This window comes from Sparus aurata, chromosome 7 (assembly GCF_900880675.1).
Source record: "Sparus aurata chromosome 7, fSpaAur1.1, whole genome shotgun sequence".
Taxonomy (NCBI): domain Eukaryota; kingdom Metazoa; phylum Chordata; class Actinopteri; order Spariformes; family Sparidae; genus Sparus; species Sparus aurata.
In genome coordinates this window covers 27535436-27563246 of record NC_044193.1, presented here as the reverse complement: position 1 = coordinate 27563246, position 27811 = coordinate 27535436, and the positions used below count along the sequence as shown (strand labels likewise).

General features: G+C 42.4%; 2 protein-coding genes across 3 annotated transcripts in view; both read right to left on the bottom strand.

Annotated features, from left to right (window-relative positions):
• Window positions 1-20956, bottom strand: part of LOC115585838 (MICOS complex subunit mic25a-like) — an 84472-nt gene extending 63516 nt beyond the window's left edge. For both annotated transcript variants that reach the window (XM_030424494.1, XM_030424496.1), the window contains exons 1-4: window positions 20730-20956; window positions 18214-18304; window positions 15761-15881; window positions 15316-15448 (exon numbers count right to left, since the gene is read on the bottom strand). In XM_030424494.1, coding sequence (XP_030280354.1) covers window positions 15316-15448; window positions 15761-15881; window positions 18214-18304; window positions 20730-20951 — 567 coding nt within the window. In that variant the 5' untranslated portion in view covers window positions 20952-20956. The remainder of the gene's footprint in view (window positions 1-15315; window positions 15449-15760; window positions 15882-18213; window positions 18305-20729) is intronic.
• Window positions 20957-21283: 327 nt separating this feature from the next.
• Window positions 21284-26483, bottom strand: LOC115584521 (E3 ubiquitin/ISG15 ligase TRIM25). The gene is made up of 4 exons (XM_030421988.1): window positions 25698-26483; window positions 24805-24944; window positions 23080-23247; window positions 21284-22695 (listed from the first exon to the last, which is right to left on the bottom strand). The coding sequence occupies exons 1-4, from the start codon at window positions 26313-26315 to the stop codon at window positions 21990-21992; spliced, it is 1632 nt and encodes a 543-aa protein (XP_030277848.1). The 5' UTR covers window positions 26316-26483; the 3' UTR covers window positions 21284-21989.
• Between the last annotated feature and the right edge of the window lie 1328 nt (window positions 26484-27811).

Here is a 27811-nt window from a genome sequence, read left to right as displayed (position 1 = left end):
CCGGACAGCCGCGTCAACAATGGAGGTGGAGAACATGGTCCATTCGGACTCAATGTCCCCAGCCTCCCTCGGGATCTGGTCAAAGCTCTCCCGGAGGTGGGAGTTAAAGATCTCCCTGGCAGAGGGTTCTGCCAGACGTTCCCAGCAGACCCTCACGATACGTTTGGGTCTGCCAGGTCTGTCCAGCTTACTCCCCCGCCAGCGGATCCAACTCACCACCAGGTGGTGATCAGTTGACAGCTCAGCCCCTCTCTTCACCCGAGTGTCCAAGACATACGGCCGGAGGTCAGATGACACGACCACAAAGTCGATCATTGATCTCCGGCCTAGGGTGTCCTGGTGCCACGTGCACATATGGACACCCTTATGCTTGAACATGGTGTTTGTTATGGACAAACTGTGACTAGCACAGAAGTCCAGTAACAAAACACCACTCGGGTTCAGATCGGGGAGGCCGTTCCTCCCAATCACACCCCTCCAGGTAACACTGTCATCGCCCACGTGGGCGTTGAAGTCCCCCAGGAGAACGACGGAGTCCCCGGTTGGAGCACTCTCCAGTACCCCTCCCAGGGACTCCAAGAAGGCCGGGTACTCTGCACCGCTGTTCGGCCCATAAGCCGAGACAACGGTGAGAGTCCTATCCCCGACCCGAAGGCGCAGGGAAACGACCCTCTCGTTCACCGGGGAGAACTCCAACACATGGCGGCTGAGCTGGGGGGCTATAAGCAAGCCCACACCAGCTCGCCGCCTCTCGCCGCGGGCAACTCCAGAGTAGAAGAGAGTCCAGCCTCTCTCAAGGAGTTGGGTTCCAGAGCCCAGGCTGTGCGTGGAGGCGAGCCCGACTATTTCTAGCCGGTACCGCTCAACCTCCCGCACCAGCTCAGGCTCTTTCCCCCCCAGTGAGGTGACATTCCATGTCCCCATGGCTAGAGTCACCATCCGGGGATTGGGCCGCCGGGGCCCCCGCCCACGACCGCCACCCATATCCCTCTGCACCGGCCCCTTCTGAACCCTCCCGCGAGTGGTGAGCCCACGGGAGGGCGGGCCCACGTTGCTCGTTCGGGCTGCGCCCGGCCGGGTCCCGTGGGCAGAGACCCGGCCACCAGGCGCTCGCCTGCGAGCCCCAACCCCAGGCCTGGCTCCAGGGTGGGGCCCCGGTGACGCCGATCCGGGCGACGTGCACGTCCTTGGTCTTGTTATATTCATCAGGGGCGAGTGAACCGATCTTAGTCTGACCCGTCACCTAGGACCTGTTTGCCTTGGGAGACCCTACCAGGGGCATTAAGCCCCCGGACAACATAGCTCCTAGGATCATTCGGGTGCTCAAACCCCTCCACCACGATAAGGTGCCGGTTTATTCACACAAAATATCTATATTTCACGTAGAAGGCTACTGAAAAAGTATGCTTCGTAAGCAAGCACTGGTCCAGAAACTCTGGTATTGTACAGCTGCTAGTATCGACAAACAGTTAAAAACAAATTCCAGTATCAGGCTCTTAATGGTAAATGGACTTTCACTATGTCGATGCAAGTTCATGCACCAGTGCCAGGACCTGATTAACAGAGCCAAACCAAACCAAAAATACAAATATCAGACATCGCAATCCCCCAATAACGTGAAACCTCAAACTCGGTCAAAGTAGAACATTTTTTTTACAGAGCTACAGCTCTGCTCTACGACAGCCATACCGTACTGCAGGTTTTGAGGCTAAGCTGTGGGGACAACAGATGGCAGCTGGCTGAGCTGTTAGTCAGTGTGTCTGCCGGGTAGACATCACAGTGATATCAGCTATGAAGGGCCAACTCTCTGATCCAGTACTGAAGGAACACATGAAGAGAGCATCTGAGGGCAGCGCACCAATGTTAACAGTCCAATGGATAATCAACACAACAAATGGGCATGGAGCACTAGTGTTTGGGCTTGCAAGTACGCCTGTCACAGACACGTATGAATATACACTCACGCATCTCACTCTTCCCCCTGGGCAGCAGTGTGTGTGTATGTGCGCTGTGTTGCCATCTGATAGCAGCAGCAGTCTGTTCTCCCTTTCCCTCTTTCTCCCCCTCTCTTTATTTACTCCGCTGCGTTTATTTAACACATAGCTCCCAGCGAGGCAATAAATTAGCACTCAATAATAATCCGACTGATAATTACAGCCAGGCAGCTACGCAGAGGAAGGGGTACGACAATATGGGCCAAAGTCCTTTCCTGCTCATCCTCCCCTCCTCCACCTGTAGTTTTTAATCCCTTTATTATGACTGATCACTTTGCTAATCGTCTGTCTATATTCAAACTTATACAGTACCGTTATTGCAGACTGATAAACCAAAGATTGCATGTAAACTAGGAGTATTTTAGAGTAATGCTGTGCCTCTCTTTAATCAACTTCTTGTGCATGGAATCTACTGTGGCTGTGACCATTACCACTTGTTTTATGACTGTACTCCATTTACTGTACTACATCATTACAAATATGTATTTTGTGACTTTTTTTCTTTTTAACTAAACTAGGAATGTTTTACAGCCTCTTCAGTTTTTGAAAAGAAATCCTAATCAGTACAACTGCTGATTTAGAGAGCTATTGTTTCTGGATAGCCATGATTGGTCCAGTTCCCTTTGGTCTGATGAGTGTTAATATTTGAGCCACTATTCTCATCTATAAATTCTGCCCTGTTTGCATCATCCCATATGCTGGGTAAGTTTGCCAAATTCCAGCATTTTACACAGCGTATAAGGATATCGCGTTGTCACCGGAAGTTTGAGGAATGATTTAACTTGTCCCAGTTAAGGTTTTTTCGCATGGTTCAATTTGAATTGCTAATCCAAACAGCCCACGACTTATTGAAATATGAAATGCACTAAATATACATTTTTTGTGACTCACCAAAATCATAGATCTAATCAAAAAATGTACTGCATTTAAAATGTCTAGAATCCAGGCTTGACTTTGATAGGATTTGACATTTTGACATGTCACAGTAGGAAAAGCAGGTGTTCAAGTTTCCCGACAGGCCATGACGGTGTGACAGTGTGACAGTGAGTCAGCGCGCACAATACCAGCACCCTGCAACTGAAGCCTGTAAATGGAATTCAGCCATTAATTTGATTATTTTAACATGTTTTCTCATACTGTGACATGTCAAACTGTCTTCTCTATTCAGCTGTGATTTAATGTAATGCAATTTAACATAATCGATTTGACAGCATTTGATATTTTTACTTGCTCATGGTACATGATTCACTCCCAAAAATAAGAAGCTACATCATTCGTAGCAACACTGCTTTTTGCCAGCAGATGTACTGCTAAGACTCTGTGTTGGATAGGTCTTTGATCCGAATGCATATATTAACTTCCCATTCTCAAAATTATATATTTTTTAATTAGTTTTTGGTAAATCAATGATCAACAGTTTTTATGTTGGGAAAGAACCATAGATAAATCTTAACCATATCCCTAAATCCAGCTGAAAAGCTGACCCTCTGCATTCCAAATTGTCTGCTCATGGCTAATGTTCAAGATTAGGCCAAGTTGGTCATTATTGTCACTTAGAATTAGCTATTTAGGTAACGGATCAAGAAGATAGCCAGGATGTTTTAAGGATATTGATTTTGCAAAGATGTGCGACCAGACTGGTGGGGAACACTGTGACGCCTATACATTTACCAAGCTGTACTACATTACAGTTTAAAAACTACATTCGCATTATGACACAGTAACACCCATTAACTGCTTCGGTGAGCTATAGCGTACTCCTCTCTTATGTGAATATGGGCCTTTCTGGAAATTATGGACTCGTCAAAGTGCCAGAGACAAGCTAATTTTGCAGCAACATTGTCACTATAGGACTACACAATATAGTTAAAATGATTACATCGTGATTACTTTGACATATATGTATAAATAGCGACTGCAATGTGATCATTTTTGCATCATTATGATTTTTTAAATATTCTTCCTTTCCTTCGGTGTGTTCTTGTGCATGTTAAATGTCAAGAAGGTTAAAGAGCCCAAAGTCCACGCCAACAGGAGATTCTCTCTCCCACCGAAAAAACTGTTTTTAAAGTGCCTGAAACGCCTCAACAGTATTTCCCGCCATCAATTTCGTGACTTATTGACATTACAATGCTTCACCCTGTAACACATTTACATAATTCATGCAGAGATTCACTGAAAACATTAAAGATCCAACAGGAGACATGATGAGCAGTGCTGGCTCAGGTGTGTGTGAGCTGACCAATCGCTGCAGGTATTTTGTTAGGGAGTAGGCTTAAAGACACAGAGAGGGAATACAGTACTGCTACACTGGACAGTATGAGAAAGCTGACGCATTTTTTAAGTATTCCAGTGTGTAAAGTTATTCGAGTAGTAACACAAATTAAAATCATGAACTTGAAAACGATTAAATAGGTCGGTCTTGGGGTCCATCCAAAACACACATGTTTCCTTACATCTGGAGAACAAAATCTGTCAGTCAGGGCATCTTTGCAGAACTACAGGTCCTCATTATAATGCCGTTTCACACATTTTACATGTGTCAAAAAATTGCAGCTTCTCCGATTTGGATACATTTGTCACATTGCTATTTTGCTAATAATTCAATTCATTGTGAAGCCCTAATTCACTAGTGCCTGGCAAATAAAAAAAAAACTATCTCGCCTGATGTCTGTTCTTTTCTCAGTGTGTAAGATTTACTGGACTTGTCTGCCTGCCTGCTTACTCGGCTCACCTTACCAACTATCAGAGAAGGCAGTGAGGGAAGCTGGCTTTTCGAGCACACAGACAGTCTAATAGCTTTACATGCAGAACCATGTCAGTGCCTGCAGATGACAATTACTGATACAACCGCGGGCTTATCTGTACCCCACCTTCACTCACCTCTTTCCCCTCCTCTTCCTTCACTCCTGACACCTTCCCATCCCCCTTGCACCTTCATTTCCCAACATTCCCTCTCCTTTATCTCTCTCTTTTCAAGTCTTTCATTCCTTTTCACCCTTTCACTGCGTTACTTTTTTCCCCCTCCCCTCCACTTTTACTTCCGCCTCCTTCACTTTTCTTAATCTTCTCCCTCCTAGACGTTTTTCGTCCCAAACACAGGAATAAGCTCTGTGATTAACTGCGTGTGAGTTTATACGTCTAAATGAATGAATGCATTTGCGCAGTGCACGTGTCCGCACACAGTTAAGGCGAGTGTGTGTGTGTGTGTGTTTTTTGCATTCATACAGTCATAACTTTAAATTGCTTGACGGACGTGAATCTATTGATATTCATGACAAAGCCGGTGCGCTAAACAAGGCAACTCATTTAACCTGTTTTTCACTCATCTAAACGGCATAATAGCAGTGCATTACCATATGTCTGACTAAATAAGCAGTCAGAGGACTACATGATAAAACATCAAGCTACTCACCAGCTCATATGTACTGCTATAATGAAGCATGTCCCCATCTGCCTCAGTCTGCTTCCCTCCCATGTGTGTGTGTGTGTGTGTGTGGTTGTGTGTGCGTGTGTGCATGTGTGTGCATGTGTGTAAGCAGCTGTTTCGCTCACACCCTTAAACAAAGTCTGAATGAGTTTCCTGAGAGTGTAAGAGAGAGACAACACTGTCGCTCCATCAGCGGAGAATCTCCAGTTGATTACATGGATTTAGGTATAAACGAGAGAGGCAGGTTTGTCCAATCAGAGCCGACATCTGGCTCATTCCAGCAGGGCTGCTTGACAAACAGACAGACAGACGAGAGGGATCCCGGCGCCATCTCGCTCTCGAGTGGTGCTGCCGCCTCACAATGCCATCTGGGAGTAAAAACGCGACGAATTTCGCTTAACGTTTGGCCCCATGGTCTTTGTGGTGATGCACAGTGTTGCTAAGGGGAAACAACCCTGTGATGTGCGCGGAATCCTGTGCTAGGGCTTTAAATATGTAGTACGTTTATGACTATTACATCAATACAGAAGATATGTAAACAGAGAACAAGCACAGAACGCAGTGCCGTGACACATCTTCAATGATGATAGTATGAGGTAATGTGAACATTTTGATTGAAGATGTGAAAACGTATAAACTCAGGAACCCTGAAGGGCCCATGGGGGGGGCACACATCAGTGCAGATGTTGAACTTAAATAGCATGAAGTTATAGCAAAGATCCCTAGGTTTAAAAGGCCCTAAAGCTACAGTACCTGCAACTCATTGTTTAACCAAATATAGGAACATGATGAAGCAAATGAATGAAACACCCCCGATGATGTCGGAGTGATTTGAGCTGCGTATCCCCACTCATTGCCTGAATCACTTTAATTCCAATACACAAGGTTCTGATTCAATCTGACTCAATATGGATTCTTTTCTGGGATAATTCAGTAACATTACCAATTCTGCTTGGATGTGAAAGAGATTCTGAGAAGTGATGCTGTAAATGTTGCAAGAAAACATCTAAACTGGCACATTATTGAAAATATTAATATTACAATAGGAATTAAATTAAACAGTTTGGGAGATTTGGGATTAAAGTGGAAGAATGAATAGGTTGTTGTAATGACTTTAGAATCTAATAATGAAATAACTGCTGTGGTGAAAGAGCAATTACAGTAGCGACAGATGTAGGCCTTTGGCTTTCAACAAAGGGAAATAAGAAATAAATCACCTTTGTGGCCATTCAAGTATAGCTTTCTCAATTTATAAGGTGCACTTGAATGCACCGCGTCCCGTACAAAGTGATACAAGTTCATGTCTATCCATCAATCTTAGGATATTTTGAATCAATGTTGACCATCGATTAAAATTGGAATAATCAACAGTGACCTCATCATTTCAGTTTCAGCTTGCAACTTAAAATAATAATAAACAAGAAGTCCGTATTTCATACAGTGGATTGTGGAATTCAAAAAAGCGGGGTGTTTATCAGGCAGCAAGGGTATAATGGAAGACACTACTGCAGTGGATTATGAGGAATGTAGATATCCTACAGAGTTAAAGCCTCCTCTATTGGAGGCAACAATAAATGGCTGGAGTACCATTTTAGAAGAAAACAGTGTGATAAACAGAATGGTATCGCACTAATGAACAGAGAGTAGTTCATGAATGTCAATAAAACAGCTTTGATTAGTGCAAACATCTTCCCGATTAGAGTTTCCTGTAGCATTTTATAGTGGAGGAACCCCACCTCACCTTCAATGATGAGAACAAACCGGTCAGTTAAGTCAATTTAATCTCCTAAAATTGTAAACTAATTAAAAGTTTCAGGAAAAAAAGGGCAGTGGTCATACATCACACAGTAAAGGTAATTAATTAATGATGCGATTGTTTAGACAGTCTTGTAGTAACTGTAAGTGTAACAAGAATAGATGTGTCAAGGCCCATCAGATCCAGCTCAGCTAATCAGAGCTGCATGTTGCCATGTCAAGAAAAGCACTTGGGGGCAAAACCACTTGAGTTCATACTGCAAGACTGGCTCCACTGGAGTATTCTGATCTTAAAATGTTCCTCATGCTGGGCTGACTGACAGCATTTATCAGTCTTCCGTCTCACACGTACTTGTCTTTCGATGCTTATCTTATAATAAATCTGCCCGTCTTCACATTACAGCTCCCCCTTTATTCGGGCTCCGAGCACCATTAAAACTCAGACGATCTACACTCAATTCTGTGCCTGAATGCCTCCTGTGTCTGAACACTGAAGCCGCTGCCACCGCTCTGCTGAAGCGCTGCTCACGCATACGCCTCCTGTACAGACACGGTGCAAGTCTTTCACCTTACCGTGGCAATTGTGTCGGAACTGTAATCATGACATGTACGTTTCATAATGTGCCGACTGATAGATGACGGTGAATCATTAAAATATCCAGCCGTGCCACACAGCTCAACGGCCAAATAAATGTAAATGATGCACGGGGGAGAGCTAACTTTTTTACGAATCACAAACAAAAGCATCACTAAAAAAAAAAAATCCAAGCACGAACAGGTAGTGACCGTGTTGACAGTAAAACTCACTCAGTTAATTCATTTAAATTAAGATAAACACTTCATGTGGAACGACATACTGATACTCATTAATACCTACATAAGGTGATGAGACAAAAAACGTTGACGGCTCTTAGCAGCTCAAGTGACAACTTCCCTAAAGACGAAAACAATTTGAGCTTGATAACAAAATGTTCACCTTCACTGTGCCATTACAACCAAACACTGAAGTAGTCACAATAAGAGAAGAAATGAAAGGTCACTGTGCGAAGAGGGATTAGGCAGATTATTAGATTAACATGGGAAATAACATTTGTAACCGGCTTGCCGACGAGTGGATTTCACACTTGACAATGTAACTTAATAGAGTGCACGATGTTGAGAGAGACAAAGCAACAGACAGAATAACAGAGAAGAAAGGAGAGAGATGCTCCCACCTTGATGAAAAAAAAAATCTGTGAAACATGGAACAGGCTTTTGTTGCCATCTAGTGTCACTCCCAGGAACTGTTAATCTGGCATTTTAAACAGATGGGTGGTTGAGGAAACATGCACATATGCAGCAGCTTATCATTTAACTGAGGCTGAACTGAACCTTTGTCCTCGTAAAATTGACACTTCATATTTGTCTATAGCTCTGCGGAGTCTGCAGGCAAATCTCGTGTCACCTCTCGCGTGACAATCCCCCCCGTGGTTTACATGACAACTCTAATCTCAGCACCTGGGAGAGTGCCACTAGTGCGTTAGCCTGTTCGATTGTGCATCCTGTGGAGGTTCAACATTTAGAAAGCATCTGGCAGTTGGCAGTGGAGGTGAAATTCCCGCTCTGTCAAAATCCCCTCCAAAAGGTTTTCCCTCTGGGACGTAGCTGTCATACACTGCTGAGCTTTCCTATCAATCTGTCTAACCCGTGCCATTTCAATGGGAGGACTTAACCAACTGTTCAACGAAAACAATTATGCTCTGATTGGTCAGCTCACAAGTGCCAGAGCCAGCGCTGCTCACTGTGTCTCAAGTCGGCGCTCTTTTGTTTTCAGCTTCCAGTTGGTTTCAACTTTACCGTAAATATTGGCATAAATCATGCACATGTGTGACATGGCGACGCAGTGTGATGTCAGCAAGTCACGGAATTAAAGGCAAAACCTCTGACCAGGCGTTTCGGGCAGTCTCCTATAACCTATATAAAAGGAAACAAACGAAAATGCATGTTAAGCCATTCAGCTCGCAACATTACTGTTTTGGTTCACCTCTCACCTTCTCCAAGTGTTGTTTTCAGCCACAGCAGGCAGAAGCTTTCTGAGAAAAGTCTCTGAATGAAAAACCTACTGTACACTACCGGCTCAGCACCAAGCTGAAATACAGAATGAAGGATAATGTGGCTCCATATCTCCTAGATGACAACTTAAAAAAGTTGATAAAATGTCAATGGTGTGTAGTATCAGTGAAGCGCCTCCAGTTCTCAACTCTGCTGTGAGCCACATACAGATTGTTCTCCTGAACATCTTCAGAAAATGTTTTTAGAATAACATGAAAAACCCTATTATTCACACATGGCAACTTTAACCAGCTCACATTTTTCCCCTGTCACATTATGTCCTAGTAATATACAACCGATTCACTTGCGCTTTACAGTTGTGTTCAAAGAATCACGAAAGCTCGGATGGCATTTTGTATTAACTGAAGCTCCATCAGACAAAGTTAAAGGGCAGCTAATAAAATGGGCCTCCTAATTGTTCTACAGAGAGGGAGAAATTTACCATATGCTAATGTGACTTATAACCCTTTTTTTCGTCCTTTTTTCGCTTTCAACAGGCACCAAAAGGCCATTAATACATTATAAAAAGAGAAAATCCCTTTTAGCCCTTTAGTTCGACTTCCTTTCTTCCCATTCTCCCGTTCCCCTCTCTCATTCTGAAATTAATCTGTGGAAGATTTGCCATTAACAAAGACCATTGACAGAGCGCGGCGCAGTGGGTGAGGGCCTTGGCGGAAAGATGAAGAAAGAGCCATAGGAAGAGCGGGATCAGGCAGGTCACCAGGAAGAGGACAAAAGACAGGAGGAAATGAGTGAGGGAGTGAAAGGCGGAGAAAAGAAAGACGCAACCAAATAGCCCATGCCGCACGTCATTTGTCTGGCCCTCTTTGACTTGTGACTCAGTGCTGCGCCAACGCACACACAGGACAGGAAGCAGTTAGTCACCTGTCTCCCTGCTCCTCACACCTTTGTTCCACACTCAAGGCTGGACTCCGTACCTTGTTTCTATCTGCTCCCGCAGTGATTCTTTACAAAGCGACTGGCCCCGCACGTATACCGTAAACTCTCACCTCATGCACCCTCGCCCTCCTTCCTCATCATCACCCCTTTTTTTCCTGCCAAACTTCTCAATCAAACACTGATGTTTTGTCATCTTCAGCTTGTCCTTTCAGTCTGTTCACCTGTGTGCAACATGCGATGGGCATTAAAAGGTAACTTGCATATCTGAGTACTTGCAAAAATTAAATAAATAAATAAAATACCCCCCAATCAAATTCCCCTTTTACACTGCATGAAAACACCCACTGACATCTGGTCTCTGTCCTGAATGGGAATATGTACAATCGCCATTCATTCCCGCATTAAATTTCACTGCAGTCATGGGTATTTATCGGTTCCAGCTCCAATCAGCAATGATGGAAATGTGACACACGGGTGGATACGCTAATATCTGTCCCCTTTATCCGGCACGATGCTATGACCTGCAATGCAGGGTCGTTTTATATACATGTTTTTTTCCAGAGCAAAAATATTTAAAAGTGTATTCTGTCTTGTATCTAAAGGAATGCTGGGCTGTTGTGCCAAATGTTGTTCTATTTCCATCTTTTCTTTCTTTTCCTTTCATACCTGTCCACCGTAACTGATCTTTACAGCCGAACACTCTTTTCTTACACCAACATCCTCTTAATCGCAAACTAAGTTAAGTCATCTAGTAAACGTCCTTCATTCATATTTCCCTCCATATTCTTAAATTCATTGAACAAAGATAAGCAATAGTCGCCCCATCTCATCCCTGCACTGTTGCTATACTCGTCCACCTCTTCAAGACACTCCAGGAAATGTTAAATCACTTGTGAAGACTTCCTTTTCACCCTCTGGATCATTCGCTCCTCTTCAGCTCAATTCGACAGGAAATGCGCGTCATCTTCTCTTTCGCTCCCCATTCATTCTCGGCTCTTGTCGTTCTTCATCCTAACCCCTTCACAAATACGTTCAGTCGCTTCTTTTTCATCCCCGCATCCTCCACCCGTTACTTAGTCAATGCTTAATCAGCTGTCACCTCTTACTTCTCATAGTCTCATTTGTTCAGCCTGTCTCGTCCTTTTTCTCCAGGCAATACTGCGTTACTTTAAACTTTCCCCTAAAAGGGTGTGAAATTAACATTGGCCATCTGCCAAATGGAAGTCATTCTGACCAAAGCAGCCTACTAACTTTGTCCAGACACCAGCAGCCATGCTGACACGTCCTCTAATTGAAGGGTTCTTTATGAAAATACATGAGAATATTTGGTATTTTCAAAGTACGTGTACTGCAGTTACTGCAGTAAAGGTGCAAATGGCAGGCACAAAGTAGCAAATGGCAGTCATTTTTGGAGTAATAACAAACCATATTTATGATACGCACATGTCTTTGTTTCTTTTAAAAGGTCTAATATTTTTATATTAACGACTATGGCTTAAAATCAGCTTATATTTTTTTGGGTAGTGGAGACCAAAAGTGACACGAGTGGTGATGTCGCTCCATGCTTGCTGGATGTGTCAGCGGTCGATTGTTTGCTTACATCATCTTCATACAGAGATATTACGTCAAACCCATGTGGTATTCTGCCATTTGCAGTGTTGTCACAAAGTGAGAAATACATGAATAAAATAGAGTGCTTTAAAGCAGTAACCCTAGAAATGAGAAATAACAAATGTGTCTTTCAAATGTAAAATTGAATTCATTAACAATAAAATGCACTCTTCAGTTTAGCGTTGGAGTTGTTTCCAGGCTTATTTGGTCTGGTATAAACAGTATACTGGCTTATTTTCACAGGTATTAGCGAACTTGAGACACACAGCGCTTTGTAACCGATCAACACTTGTAACTATTCCTTTCCCTGTGTCCTGTTGAAGCAAGAAATATATGGGCTCATTCCTGATTTAGGCGAACAACTCAATCCGTTTCCCCAACCTGTGTTAGTTCTTAATTTTCAGCCACTCTACAAATTAGCGTGGGAATTTTAGCAGCAGTTTACATTATGGCTCATAAGACAAGATATGCACCATCTCGGTCATAATAAAATGGAAAAATGCTGGGTCTAGGTGTGTGAAGATAATAAGATTATTGATCTACTGTACATGTCTTGATTTCTCCAAGGGCCGATGCACATGACCTCGATCATTTTCGTCCAGAATTGTCTTTTTAAACAGTGTTTTGCTTCTGTGGTTTTATTTTTATTGTACGTTTTATTCATTTAGAATATTTCAACATTTGAATCAACTGTCTGAATATTACATTTGAAGGTTAAAACATTCTAGTTTTAATATCATGATGGCCATGTATCATAATACATAATACGTTTGCTAACCCTCTAGCCCCTGCTCGCTACAGTCCAAAGCTCCTCACCACCACACTCATCTTTCAAGCTCCCAGTCCGAACCACTACCTGCACAGCTAACAGAGCCAACAACTGTAGCTAAGGGAAGCTAGCAGTTAGCAGCAGTTAGCAAATTATCTGGTAATATGCTGCCCCCCTATTGGTTTTCAGTATGAATTTGACAGATGGCCGATTCTTACATAGTGCACCTTTAAATCAATACAGAAATCCTGCTTCCTTCTCCGTTAACAAAATGCTCTCTTGTTTAACAGCACTACTGGCCACTTTAAACTTCAAATGCCCGCATGTCTGTATACTTTCTGTTTACAACACAACTGACAGTATCCATGTATCAACAATGAATCAGCGCGTAACCACTTGTTCCATCATTATTTTACGGTTACATTAATTCAAATTAAGAGTCAGTACATAGAAACACAGATGGTAGACTCTGGGTAGCATCTATGCCTCGGAGACAGAGAAAAAAATACCCAGTTCTACTCCATTTCTGGGTGAGTTTTTTTTTTTTTTTATGAGTAAACTCGACAGTAGCCAAGCTTTAATGGCGAGAAGCTGGAGGAGATGAGCTGCCAACGCAACACTCAAAAACACACTTTGGTCTTTTTCGTGGATCTTTATCATCAAGGTACCGTATTGAGTGTCTCCTTAACAACCCTAAGGGGCAACACGCTGTTTGTTGAGCCACATAGGACTAAAGTTCAGTTCAAAGGGTGTTATCTTTTAGCAAGGGCTAGTTTAGACAGGACCTCCGAATAATAAGTGTTTCTCCATTCGCAGAGATTGATGAAATGTAATGCATATTCCGGCCAAAACCTTGGTTGTGTCGGGCCGGCGGAGCTCAACGCTGACGTTGTGCCTGCTTGACTTCGCGGGGGTTTTTGGTTGCATGGGACAAAGAGCTGTAGATGATAGGCGATAGTGCTCTATGGTACAGGGAAACAAATCTCATGTCAGTGTGAGCAAATCTGCCCACACTTCATGTGTATGCGCGTATATGTATTCATATCACACAAAACGGTAATTACAAGGAGCCCTCGGCATTGGCGAGTCCAGTCCCGCTCGACAGGTCACTCTGCTCACGCTGCCCCTCCAGCGGCTTTCTATTAGCGGTGCGGGAGTGTGTTGGAGTGGAGATTAGACGGGCGCTACAGCATGTCTCAACACAGGAGGAGGGAAGAGGAACAGGCGGCAGCTGGCGTGTAAAACAAGCTCTCCCCTTCCTACGACCGAACCTCCAGCCCCTCACCGTCCCTATCTCTAGCTACAGGAAACTCTCAGGGTGCAATTTACCGCTTGCACCGCACTGATAATACTGTCTCCAGGGCAGGAAGGAGAGAGTGATGGGCTGGGATAGAGAAGAGAGAAAGACCGAGGGAGACAGAAGGTGGGGGTGACGGACAGAGAGCAAGGAAGAGAGGGAGGGAGAAAATGGTACAGAGAGGGGGAGATAGAAAGAGAACGGGGATGTAAAAGGTGAAAGGAGGAGGAGGAGGAAGAGGAGGAGGAGGGGGGGGGGGGGGAGGAGGGGCAGGAGGGAGTATCGCCATGGAAATTACAAATGCAATCCCAAGACCCAATTTGTGTCAGAGCGAACTGCTCCAACATGTGATTACACCAGAGAAAAACCTCACCGGATTGAATCATGACCTGACCCTGTACAAACTGACAGACACTCAAATGAATCCGCTTTTACAGCTTTATCACTGCATGTAAAAATGTAATAAATAAATAAATAAATGGCCTTCAGTCATAAGTGCCAAAACAAAAAAAAAAGATCCAGTGTCATCAGACACAGACTACAACAGCTCCACCAACAGGTCACCGGCGAATGTTACAGTTGGAAGAGAATTTCAAATCTTCCACCAATTCAGCATCTCTGCCCCCAGGAAACACAGCCCAGGAGGAAGGGCTGGGCGATTCTGCCTCCAAACAATATCACATCATTATACACAATATATCCATATTGTGGAAATTTCATCAGCAGCACTAAATATATGCTTGATTAAAGCGTCGCGGTTCGAACATTTTCTGTAGATCACGCACACAAGATAAAATAAATTGCATGAAACTAATATGAAGTACTCTCTGAAGTAGTGTTAGGTTTACTAGCAGGCTATGACAGGGTGGGGTGAGTTGGAAGAAATCAGGTATCACAATTTATGATCAAGTACCTTGACAGCAATATTGCACCAATTTTGTAAGAATGACAATTGGTACTTCCATGACAATATTAAAACAATGAGCCCTTTCAGTTATGTGGATATAGCGCCCAAGTACCTATAAGAGGTAGAACAGCCAAATTTACTGTGAAAAAGCCTTTAAAACCAGGATTAGACACTTTTTGATAAGCAGCTCAAAACTAAACCGTTTTTAATTATGGATTGGCATGTCTAACCTCCCTACCTTCATTTTCTGTGTATCTGTTGTAGGTTGGGAACTATAATTAATGAAACACACACAAGATGTCAAACTGCGGCAGAAAGCTGAGCAGCGCTTTTTTGATGCCGTCTGTCCTTATTTGAACTAGCAAGTGCAAATGTCATGCGTTTCACTTTAGTCTCCATGTAAATGTAACGGTTTATGTTATCAATATTCAACGTGACAGGGATTTTGCCTCAGAAGTGTACTCTCTGACCCTCTGAGGGGGACTGGGAGGGAACCTGCCGCTGTAGGAAAGAAGAGCTTTCAGGTATGGAAAGAAGACTTGTGTGTGTGTGTGTGCATACCAGCTTTTTGGTCTTCTCAGCTTCAAGACGTGTTTGTAGTCTTTCCCGGGTCCTGGCTTTAGTCATCTCCTCGCTCTCTCTCTGTGCCACCTTGGCCAATTCCTCCTTCAGTATTGTCTGCTGGTGTTCATACCTGCACGCATACACAAATATACTAATGCTTCATTCCATGGCATGCTGTCGTCAGTGGTTTAAACGTCCTAACACATTTCCCCACAAGGGGGCAGCATATACCAGCATATATATTTCATAAGCCCAGACAAAGTTGTGCTCTTAAATGATAACAGTCGCTCTGAGAGGAACACTGACAGTAACTGAGAAAAATCAATACAGATATAGATGGCTTGAATCGACTTTTGTCGTCGAGGGCGTTTGTATGTTTACCAGACAAACTGTAAATCAGGTTGAATTTTTGTCAACAAAGCAGACATTTGCCTCAACCCACTTTCTCTGTTCTTCCTTGGTGTAGGAGGCTGGTTTGCTCGCGTTGGACTGGGCTTTGGGTTGGGCCCGGTGCTGCGGGCTCTGCTGGGGACGAGGGCTTGAGCTGGGGCTGCGAGAGGCACCTGGACAGAGAGAGAGAGAGCGGATGTCAGAGGGCAAAACTGTAGTAGAAGACGCAGGTTTATAAACCGTGGCAGTTTGGTGACAGACAGCCTTACTAATACTTTATATATAATCAGTGCATACTAAAGTTAAATGTCAAAAACCTGAAACCTGATTATCTAAATTGAGACTGTCCTTATTTTCTTGTGAAAATGACGTTTGAAAAAGTGAGGCTCTATTTAAATTTGAAGACTACAGAGTCTGCCCAACATATCCGCAACATCAGATACTCCTTTAAACGACAGGAGACCTGGTGTAATATCAGCTCCTACAGAGAATGGTACCTTTATGATAATAGGCAAGTGAGTTACTCAACTCTGTTTATAGGTTCTCTGTTATGCAGTCAGCCTAAAACTTGTGGAACACCTGTCTGATTAAACTCGTGGGAGTTTCTGGTAGCTTGAATGTATAACCTGTTTCTCCGGCATGACATGGCAGTGAAAAGCATCTTTGACTCCAGGCCAAATTATCTGTCAGGATCATCTTTTACAGAGAGTTATCTGGAATTTGAGCCAATGCAGTACTTGTATTTCAGTCATTAAATATACGACATTCACTGATTATGGATGGAAGGATGGCCAGCTGAGAGATTCAAAAGAGAATAAAACCATATCAGTCGAGCTCCAAACACAATGGATCCATACTTCCCATAGTGCATACCATATAGGTTACCATATAGGACCCCTAGGAGGGCCCGGCTGTGTCATGGGGGGGGGGCGTGGAAAGGCTAACAGACAGCCGAAAACAAAGATAAGAAAATATGACGAGGCATATCTCGCCCTCGGCTTCACCAGTTCAACGGTGGGCAATGAGGAGAGTGTTCTGTGTCTAAAAATATTAACTTTTTATATCAAAAATATTAGTGTAAGGCAAACAAGTTAGAAGCCACTTGGAGACCACACATCCTGAACAAAGAGAATCCCGTTGAGTTCTTCAGAAAAAACCTACTAAACTGTCATGCACAACAGAGTCATTTTGCTAAACTGCTACCCAGTAGATTCACGATGCAGGTACTTTTTCCTTATTTAGTTTTTTAAAATAAATTCTGAAACTATAGTTATGTACAAACGGGGAGCCCTGCAGAACTACTGCCATCGTGGGAGTCAAACCATCAATCTTTGCATGTATCAACAAAACAATCTTTCTACCTACAGGCCACCAGTTTGTGATGCAGGCGTCCTCCAAGCTGAGTCTTCAACAGGGTTATTGTCCCAGACTGTGACAAAGCTCCAGAGCCACAAAACACTTTATACAACTGTATTAACTGACTGAGTTCACTTAGAAATAGTTTGCCTAAAACTTTGACTTTAAAGCGACTACTAGGAACATTCAGTTTTAGTTGATTCTAGCGCCCACTTTTGACAAAAGCGGTACAACACCAGCGCCTGCTGTCCTAAAGATCTTTGCTAGTGCCTTTTGGATGGAAATGACAAAGAGATCTTGATGAGGTAATGTATTTATATGGGATTTTATAATAAATATTTGTGACTGGACCAAAGCACAGGCATTAATAATAACTATATAAGATTAGCAGTCTATTCGCTGAATCACAAGATTTTTTTCAAACACACTTAAAACGTTCCTCATAGTCACTTTAAGTATTTCAATTACATGTACATTTTCCACATGTTTCCACATGTACATCTAATTATATAAGTTAAGTCAATGTAAAGGGGCACGTTTAATGCCAAGTTTTCCATCATGTTGTTCAAAGTGTATGGCTTAAACAGCTATGTGTTATTTATTACAGAAGAGAGAATAACAAGCTTAAAATGAATTTCTTCTAGGTATAACACTTGAATCACAAACACTTGAACAACAAATGTTTCTGTGAAAGGTCCCCTCATCTATATCTGTAATAAGTAAATGAACATAAACAGTTTATATATATGTTTGCGGTAGCTTAATTTAGCCAGACATTCACATTGACTCAACATGATTGAAATGCCCTGTATGAAACTTTACAGTGAACTTATGCAATAAAATGAGATGGACATGTAGTTAAAATACTTAAAGTCACTTTTTCAGGCAAATATATATATATATATATATATTTTTTTTTTTAAGGGGTCGTACAAATCTGTCTTGTTCCCCTGTCATGCCCAATGGAACTTAAGGCCCACACGTTTGCAGAAAAAGAAACAATAATTGTATTTTCAGGACACACACTCTGTGCACATACAACATTTGAATGTGTTCTTGACAACATGTAAACAGAACCTGGTAAGCCAGCAAACTTTTGGTGTTTCAGTTTTCACTGGAAAACCTGTTTCACGGTGGCGGTGGATATACCTGTGTCTTTCTGAGGGTTTGAGGCTGATGATTTGGGTTCTGGAGCAATGTTGGCTACTCCTCTCATCCTCTGGAGGACGTCTTCTGATAGCTGAACAGACAAAGAGACAAAGAAAATAGAGAAAATCAACACAGAGCTGAGAACCTAGGGCTGCCGCTAAAGTTGAGAAGGATAAACAAAGAGGAGCCTTTCTGCAAGTTTCAACTAACGTAATAACAGTTTACTGGAGCATAAAGCACACCATGCACACCACGTGGTGTCGTCTGTATTCAAAGATCCTTTCATCTTTTAAAATGTTCTGGGGAAGACAGACGATAGCTGGAGGAAGGCAAAACACATGAACCTCTACAGTGTGTCAGTGTGTGCAAGTGTATCTGTGTGTGTCCTGGGAAATGATTAAACATAGCTCCACCAAAAACCACAGTAGGCAGCACAAGCCACTGACTCACCGTTTCTATGACTCACACAATTTGAATGTGCAGGCACGGCTGGTGAATGGGATTATCTGTGAGGCTCTTCTTTTCGGAGTTTTACAGACATTTTTTAACATTCATTATGATGCAGGGAAGTACTACAGCTATAAACTATTAAACTTAAGCTTTTCAAGCAAGTTATCCTTTTATATTCAAGTAGCTGTTATGCAGTACTCAAGTAGCTGAGGAAAGTCAGGTCTTAAGGTGCCTTCAAATCCTATGGGAGATTTGGACAACGAGTTCTCATATAACTTAGAAAGTGGGAATTTGCCATGACTGCAGGCTCGCATCAGCCTTTAACCTTTAATTTTGAAAGCAACCCGTAATGAAAGATCACTTCACCCATCACTGATCTCATCTAGTTGAAAGTTTTGTGGTGCGTTGCACCTGTGACCACTCTCAACAGGCTGTGAAGGTCAGGGTGCACTCAGTAAATCCTAAATCTCTGCAGCAAGGTGGGAATCACAACCACCTGAGGTCAGCAATTAAAAGTAACATTTTAAGATGGTGTTAAATTGCTCTCTATCTGTTACGGAGCATTCCTTTATCTAATCCATCTGGTGTAGGTGAGGAGAATGCCTTGAGAGTAGTTTTCCTACACGGTTGAAATAGTTTTTTTAGGTGTCATATATTCTCATTTTGGTTTTTCCTGCTCATCCTTTTCTTTCACAGTGCTCCACACAGTCTCATTGTTTCTACACCCCCTGCCTGCGGAGACATGAAGACTTGCACTTTGTTAATGCACATTAGGATTAAGAGGGCTTGCTTTCATACTGCAAGTATCTCCGGCTAATGTAAAGGCAGCAGAATCAAATTCATGTTATTACATGACTACAGACAGGTATCACAATCAGAATCAGAATTGCTTTTATTGCCAAGTAAGCTTAAACATGCAAGGAATTTGCTGTGGTCTATAGGCGCAGAACAACAAACAATACTAACAGCAATTAAATATCTAAAATACATAATAAAAACTCCCAAAATATAAAAAGAACGTGAATATGAATATAAACAGAGTGTGACCGATTTTAAAGTGGGTGAAGACTGTCCAGAATTGTCCAGTGGTGCAGAAAAGTTTAACCTAGATTGTGCCAGGTCGCTGTAGATATTGATGTTGCAATGTGAGAAATAAAAACTTCAGTGACTAAAACATACATTCGTGTGATTTTAATCTGATTATCTGCGTGCATACAAGCCATAAGTGTAGTCTTTAATAGTGACTACATATAACATTATGTAAATGTACAGTACCTTGCTATTTGTAGCTACAGCAATAATTGTACCACAATTTCCTTGGTTAATCATGACATCGCAAAAATCCCACATTTACAACAGGACTTGAAGGCAGCAGTGTCAAAAGGCAGAGCACAGCCCACCTAACTTCATTCAAAATCTGCCGATATAAAGCCATGGTTGGGGAAGAATATTCCCGTGCAATAGCTACATGAACATTTGACACCACTAAGATGTCAATATGAATCTCTGCTTGATTTAGCCATACATCCACCGTGCACCTGACATGTCCCAATGAGAACTGGCAATATTAACGATTGGTTTGCCTCTGAACTGCTACCTGACCGTGTTGGCTTTAACGTTGTTAGCAAACGCTAGAGGGTAACCGGGGAATTGTGAAAAATGTGTGATTTATCATACATTTAATCGTATTTGGTGGATAATGTATATGCCGAATGTACCAGAAGACCTTGACAGTTTTCAAAATACGGTGGTCATCTGCCGGGTATGTTCCTTTGCCGATAAGCAAGGCGCATTTCGAAATGGGGCTTTTTGCAACAGAAGTTTGGCGTGACGAAGTAGGAGCATGTTCGAGGTTGTATGTCATCCTGACCCAGCCCCTGCATCCCTATACATCCTCCCCACTTCAGCAGCCGCTTTACAGGGTGTACACTTTACGTCGGTTCATCTCAGAATAACCTGGTAACTTTATTTGCTGTGTAGCAACATGCTAACGGCTAGTTAGCGCTGGGCGTCACATTAAAGTAACGTTAGCATGGCTTATCAAACGCTAGCTAAAATAGCATTACCTTGACTCCACGAAGAATCCTGACTCTGTCCTCATCATCGACACCGAAGGACACTTTTCTGGTCGTACTCTCTCCTGAGCCCATGTCTTCTGACGTTAAGTGACAGCTTTGCTTTGCCTTGCGTGAAATAACGTTACTAACATGGAATAATGTTAGGTGTCCTGCCCAATGACAGAATAAGTGACAGATGGGATCTGGGTTGCCAGGTTCGTCTTTTACCATCCCCCTCGGACAGATCTGTGTAAAACTAGTTTGCCATTAACAAAGTGGTGGGATGAAGCGAGTAATCTACTATAATTCAGAACACAATTCATGTATGCCATCATGTGTATATAATGTGTGTTTGATGTGTAGTGAGGGACAATTTAAACGGTGGAACCGCTGTCCTTACCTATTACCAAACCTGGCAACCCCTATTGTCAAATTATAAACCAGGCAATAAATGATCTCCCCAGGGCCCATATACATATATATATATCCACATACACATACATATAAAGTCATTCATTCATACAACTATTGTTACACAGACATTTTGTAAACAGACACAGAAATATTACCATCAGGGTTTATTTGTTGCATATACAGAAGCTTGTCCCATATTAAGCCTAAATGTCAGCATTCACGCACATCAGTGTTTACTGTATATAATGAAAATAACAGTCAAACACAAAACAGCAGACCTGAGACAAATGGGAACATGCTAAATACAAAAACTATTTAAAAAAAAACAAAAAAAAACATCAACATCCGAATCCTCCAAAATAACTTGATAAGGCACCTGCATTAATCTATACCTATAGTCCACAGAAATCATCCCTAATCATGAAGAAAAAGATACATCTTTGTAAACAAATCTTGTGATTAAAATGCTCAATTGCCATTATGTATTCATACTGTGTTTTATAATGCCATGCAGTAAAAACCAAAGGGTTTATTTGCTGTCTCTCAGTGCCTGAGAATTCAACTGTGGTTGACAAAGTTCTGAATTATGGGTCATGACAGCTGCAAAACAACATCACTTCTCAAAACTTATTTCTCAGTGGGAGAGTCAATTTTCCACCACAGTATCATTACACATGGATGCAATATTTTGAGAAAAATTTGAGCCCGTCTGCGATTTTCATTGTATAAATATGTAGATTTGAAAAGAACTTAAAGCATAAAATCCAAAAGTACAAAGACAGGACCTTAGTTAATTTACTTGTTTGAACACCAAACTGAATTCTATGCATGGGGTATATTGAACAGTTGTTGTGTTCACATACCACTCTGCAGTGTGATCCATGACTCCAGTGTGTTTGAATGTATACTGAATGCTGGGTAAACGGGCTCCCTAAACACAGCCCTTAAGGTGTGGAGGTGTTCCCTACGCCCTTTGATGCTGCTGAAGGTTAATGTCCCTCCCTCATAGTCCAGTGCTATCTCAATCCTAAGCGGATGATAGGCCACTTCCCCCAGAACAACGTTACAGGAGGACTGACACACTGTCAGCTTGTTATTTTTCCACTGCAGGCGCCACGACACAGAGTTGTGTCCTAGACGACTGTGATCACCACGGCGAGGGATGCTCTTGTAACACACACCCAGGGACCACATGGTGTTGGCCCCAACTTCTACCACCCATACGTGCTGGCCACCTGAGAACCCCTGGGTGCACAGAACCTGGGGTGCGGTTGTAAAACGCTCTGGGTGCTCTCCATACGCCTGCTTGGAGGAGCTGTATTTGACCGTGCACAGATCATTGGAGACCATCAGGCTGGGGTGGGCAGTGCAGACGTTGAAGGTGAGGCTCAAGGGGTTGAGGAGGGTATGAAGGGAATCCAGGAGGCGGGTCATTTCTGAGCGGAAGTCTTGTGTTTTGAGATCAGCCTGGAGACGCTTGTTGAGCGGAGCATTTGAGGGCACCTTGGAGGGAATGGCTCCTGTGGCAGCTTCTCTCAGCTGCTGATCAATCAGCACGAACCTGGAAAGGAAAACGTATTAACTCAGCTGATCTCTATTGTATTAGCCCCAAGCACATACTGTATAAACCCTAACTTCTTTTAAATGCGCCACTAGCTAATATTGCAAATGTGCTGACTCTGCACATTTTTATTTACAATTCCATATATACATATAACCTCAATTAGTACAATGACTGACTTGACATATATTTTTATGGGAGATGTATGGACTATTTTTTTTTATTTTGTTCCATAAACTATGGTATAAAATATAATTATGCAAACTTTCAAATTTCAAGAAAATTGTTTGCATTTTTCAAAAGTGTTTAGTGTTTTTATTTCAGAGAGGTTTTGGTTTATTTTGTGCATTTATTCATTTTAGTTGTAAAAGTTGTCAGTTCCACCTGTGTATGAACGTGCATGTGTCAGTCTCATTGAGGGCCTGTGTGGCACTCTGCTGGGCCTCCAGTAACTGCTGCTGTTGCTCTTCGAGTGCACACATCCCATGCTGCCCGTTCTTTTTGCGCTGACTTCTCTCCTCCTCCAATAGAATACCCAGGCGCTCCCTGTACCTGAACACAACACAACAACAGTACATCAAGATTTATCATTTTAATCATTTTCCCCACTTTAATATAATTATTTTTCCATTATTACTAGTAGAGCTGTCATGGTTCCCTAAATCCTTGAGTTTTGATTTTTTTTTTTTATTTCAGCACTGATGACTGTTACATCAGGATTTGTAAAGATCAAGAGATCACTGGTTTAATATCCTGACAACTGGCAGTGACATTTTCAAGTTCATTAAACAATATCGAGGTATTTTACAATAACAGCTTGACTTCATCCTGGGAGCTGTATGCAGATTACAGAGTTTTAAAGATTCACCATAAACAACGTAAAATAGAAATTTAGTTTTTTTCAAAGTTCAGTTTCTGAAATTTGTCCGGATTAGTTGGAAGTTGAAGCCCCTCCCTAAGGCTAGGGGCGGTTGTAGCTCAGTGGGTAGAGCTAGTGGACCAGTAATCAGAAGGTCGCTGGTTCGAATCCCTGGCTCCCCTGGGGCGGGACTGAGCTACATGTCAAAGTATCCTTGAGCAAGATAATGAACCCCAGAATTGCTCCTGATGTGCAGTTGGCACCTTGTGTGGCAGCCACTGCCATCAGTAAGGGTCCTGCAATGAGCTGGTGAATCATTACGCCCTACGCCCATGAGTAAAACTGGATTTGGCACTAACACATTTGAAAAGAAATCTGCTGACATGGTGCCACTGAGGGTTATTAGATTAATTAAAAGACAGAAAAAATTTGGACTGAAAGATGACTAAATTGAATGGATCAAACTTTACATCACTGAATAATGACGTTCAGAGATGTTCTTGAACTGGCCATCACATTTTAAACACTTCAACTTGGGTTTTGGCATTTATTTTTTACCTGCAAAAGTCCCTGCCTGATCGTACTGACCTTCAAGGCTAAAGGAGGAACAGTTGGAGGTAATCTAATGAACAAACTATAAATCATACTTACATTGACTTTGCACAATATCTCTCCAAGACAGAGAGGGTGCTCAAACCGGACCCACTTCAACCACCACGTCAACAGGAGTTTACATATCTTCTTTTAACTTGCATAGTGGCCTACTTCCTACTAATTGTTGAGTTTGACGGGTTTTTTTGTGTTACTATCAGATGTCTACTCACCTTTTCTAGAAAATGAAAGCATGTTTTTAAATAAACATTAAAAAATCATGTCTACATAAGCATCAGTTAGCATTAAGTTTGGAAAAAGATCAGATTTGATTAACAGTGGTCTAGAAACACAAACAACCAACCGGTCAGCTGTTATCTGATTCTGATTTCAATCCTGACTGGTATGGGACACCAACCCTTTTCACAATTTAGCCCTGCCCACTTGACACCAGTGAGAGGAGGACACACAAAAACAGCACAGGTAATCTCTAGTGAGAAATGATCAAAGCTGTTGAGCAGAAAATTGTGTAACATTGTTCACTGTAAGAGAAAAAAAATTTTCAGGCCCTTTCAGCCTTTAAATCATCAGTGGATCTGCTCAAGTACACCACGGGTTACTTTTAAAGCATCACTACCAGCACACATGCAGTGTATTACCTGCCCACTAATGCAGCCATACCATCCATGAGACTGACAGCCTTGTTGGCTAGTTTGTCTCCTATAGCTTCAGAGGCAACTTGCTCCTCTGCTGCCTTCTGTAGGAGTTTCTCTGTCATCTGCAGCCTGCAGGAAACCACCTGCAAACACAGATTGAATGTGAGATGTGTGTGTTCAACACATTAGGAAGAGAATCTGGAATGACTGGTTGTACTTTTCTTGTAACCAACTGTTAAAATAGCACTCGGCAAAGGTGTAATTTAAGCATGTGAATCAGTCACGTGGGAACTGAGAACTCCCTTATCCCTGTCACAAGTCATTACACCTTCACCTTCCCGCCACTCAGGCAGTTTTACGTTCCTGTCATACATCACTTCCAAGGTACATTGGAAGTGCGCCAGCTAGCTGCTCGCCACTTGTTGTCATGTTTTCATTGTTGTCATTTCACAGGCTCATTATTTCTAGAATTTGATTTAAGAATGGTAACATCTAAATATGTTTCCAGGAAAGAACAATGCATTTTACTGCCGATTTAAGAAACATAGGAATTTCCTTGGAAAAAAATGCTTGATTCAAACACAAGTCAACTTTAATTTTGTTATTAATTTATTATTGCAACGTCATTCTCCTTTTTGTTTGTCAAATTGTATGTTTGTACATACAAATTGTATGTTTGTACATACAATTATGTGTATGTTCAGCTGACCTGCTGTTGGACTGAATCACTAGGTTTTCAGTTTAATTCAACAAAATAAAAGTACCGGAATTGCAAAATTAAATTGTTCCGTGACCTGTTACAACAAAAAGTAATCTGAGTACTCTGACTTTGTAATGCATTGTCCCCAACACTAGTAAAGAAAGGGGAATAATAATGAATCAAACAATAAAACTACCTTTGTGCGACTCTCCAGCGCCCGTCTCATCTCCTCTTCGGCTGCACTAAAGGTCAGAACATCGTGGTTGTGGTGCTGGCCCTCTATGAAGCACGTAGCGCACAGCAAGGTCATGTCGTCGGAACAAAAGTACTCAAGGGGACGGCGGTGGGTGGCACAGCCCTTCACCCCCCGCTTATTCAGGGGCTCCACCACAGTATGTGTCCTGAATGAATCCTTCTCTTGGTGCCTCTGAAAGTGCCTGGAGCACAGCGACACCTCGCACTTCAGGCAGGTCTTCACAGCCAGCAACTGCTCATCTATGCAGTGGTCGCAGAAAACCTCAATCCTCTCAGACTCAGTGTCAGGCTCCTTGTCCAGCTGCGGCACGCTGGCTCGGAAGCCCTCGATGATATTGCAGAGTTTGAAGTTTCTCTGCAGGGAATCCACCCCCTGGAACTCCTCGCGGCACTCTGGGCAACGTGGAAGTGCTTCGTCCTTCTTATCTGCGGTGTTCCAGATGCAGGCTCGGCAGTAGTTGTGTCCACAGGGGAGAACCACCGGATCGGAGTAGAGCTGAAGGCAGATGGCGCAGCTCAGCTCGTGGGCTAGCTGCTCCACTGGCTTGGACAAAGACATGATGAGAGTTGATGAGCTCGGTCGCTTCTTCTCTTAATTGTTGCTCTTCTCCTGCCACCCGTGTTGTCAAAACCCCATCTCACTTTGCCTTTCACCTTTTGTTTTAAAACTCTTTTGTTTCTTCCTCACTGTGCTTTTGCTTCTCACCCGGCGAGGCTACAGGTGAGTCTGAAATGACAACAGGTAATACAAGCAGTGAGCGGAACATACAAGGAAGTCAGCCGCCTTGAACTATTTATCAGGAGGGCAGGAGGTGTATCCACAAATGTCTGCACGGCAGCATTCCTTTCCAAAAGGCCCTGACATTTGTTCTACCTGGAATTCATAGCACCATAAGGGTTGCTGTTGATGGTTAAAATATGCTGCACATGACAGTATTATACACATATATAAGTCCTCAGAACTCATTTTGGACTTTAGAGAGGAAGTATCAGGACCCTACTTTACTGGAAGTCACAGGTCATAAATCAAAGAACATAAGACATAAGATAGTCATATTTTTTTCCCAACATCGTGTGGTTCATTGTGTTTATCTAAAGTAAGTGTACAAGGCTATGTTTCTGCACGTGCTTGCATCTATAGTAACACACACACATACTGAAGAATCACATGCACTTTTGTCTTGTGTTGCCTGTAAACAGTGCAGGGGGAAACGGTCACTGGCTTCCGCCTGCTTCACTGTTGTCATTTCTTAATAAAGAATCTAGACGGTGCATTCAAGGGACTTTTCATTTGCGGTATCTAGGTCAACTAACAACATAAAGCTCAGTAAAAAAAAAAAAAAAAAAAAAAACATCTAATGGGGTTCAGTGAAAGTGAAGAGCAATCTCTAAAATTAGAGGCCAGGCCGTTTGAGGTGGCTTCAACTGTTTCCAAAATAACTGATAACTGCTGGTATCCTCTGTCCCTGTGTGACAAAACATACAGTAAGACATCATGAGAACACTGCAGCATAGATTCCAGTTCCTGAAATAGTTGAATGTTTACTCAAATTTACTGGGAACAGTGTTGGGGGTTATACTAATATATTTCTTTAAGCAATAACGGACATACAAATGACTACAGATATGACATAGCGCGTTACAATCCCCACTGCCGGCCAAATTTAAGTGTTAATTGTTGGTATTTTTGACCATATTAATATGTATGTGTTTAATATATTTTTAGGTCTCTGTGTGACTGAAATGTTCATTATGAGGCCCATGAAGTAGGCCTCATAATGAAGCCTAATCGTTTGAGGGCACTTACATTTCCATGCGTCAATCACATATGTCCATGCACTCCTTGTTCTGTGGACTAAAAAAAAAAAGCATAGAAGAGAAATTTTTGTCCTTTCATGTCATTACAGATTACATTATAGTAGGTGTATGTCTGTTGTGTTTCATGTGACTAAGCCTAAAATTCATAATATCTATTCCTATCTCATAATATACAAGACTCATCACTCTTGCCCTTCATTATTTTTATGCTATTTAGGCTATTTAAATGTTCTATAT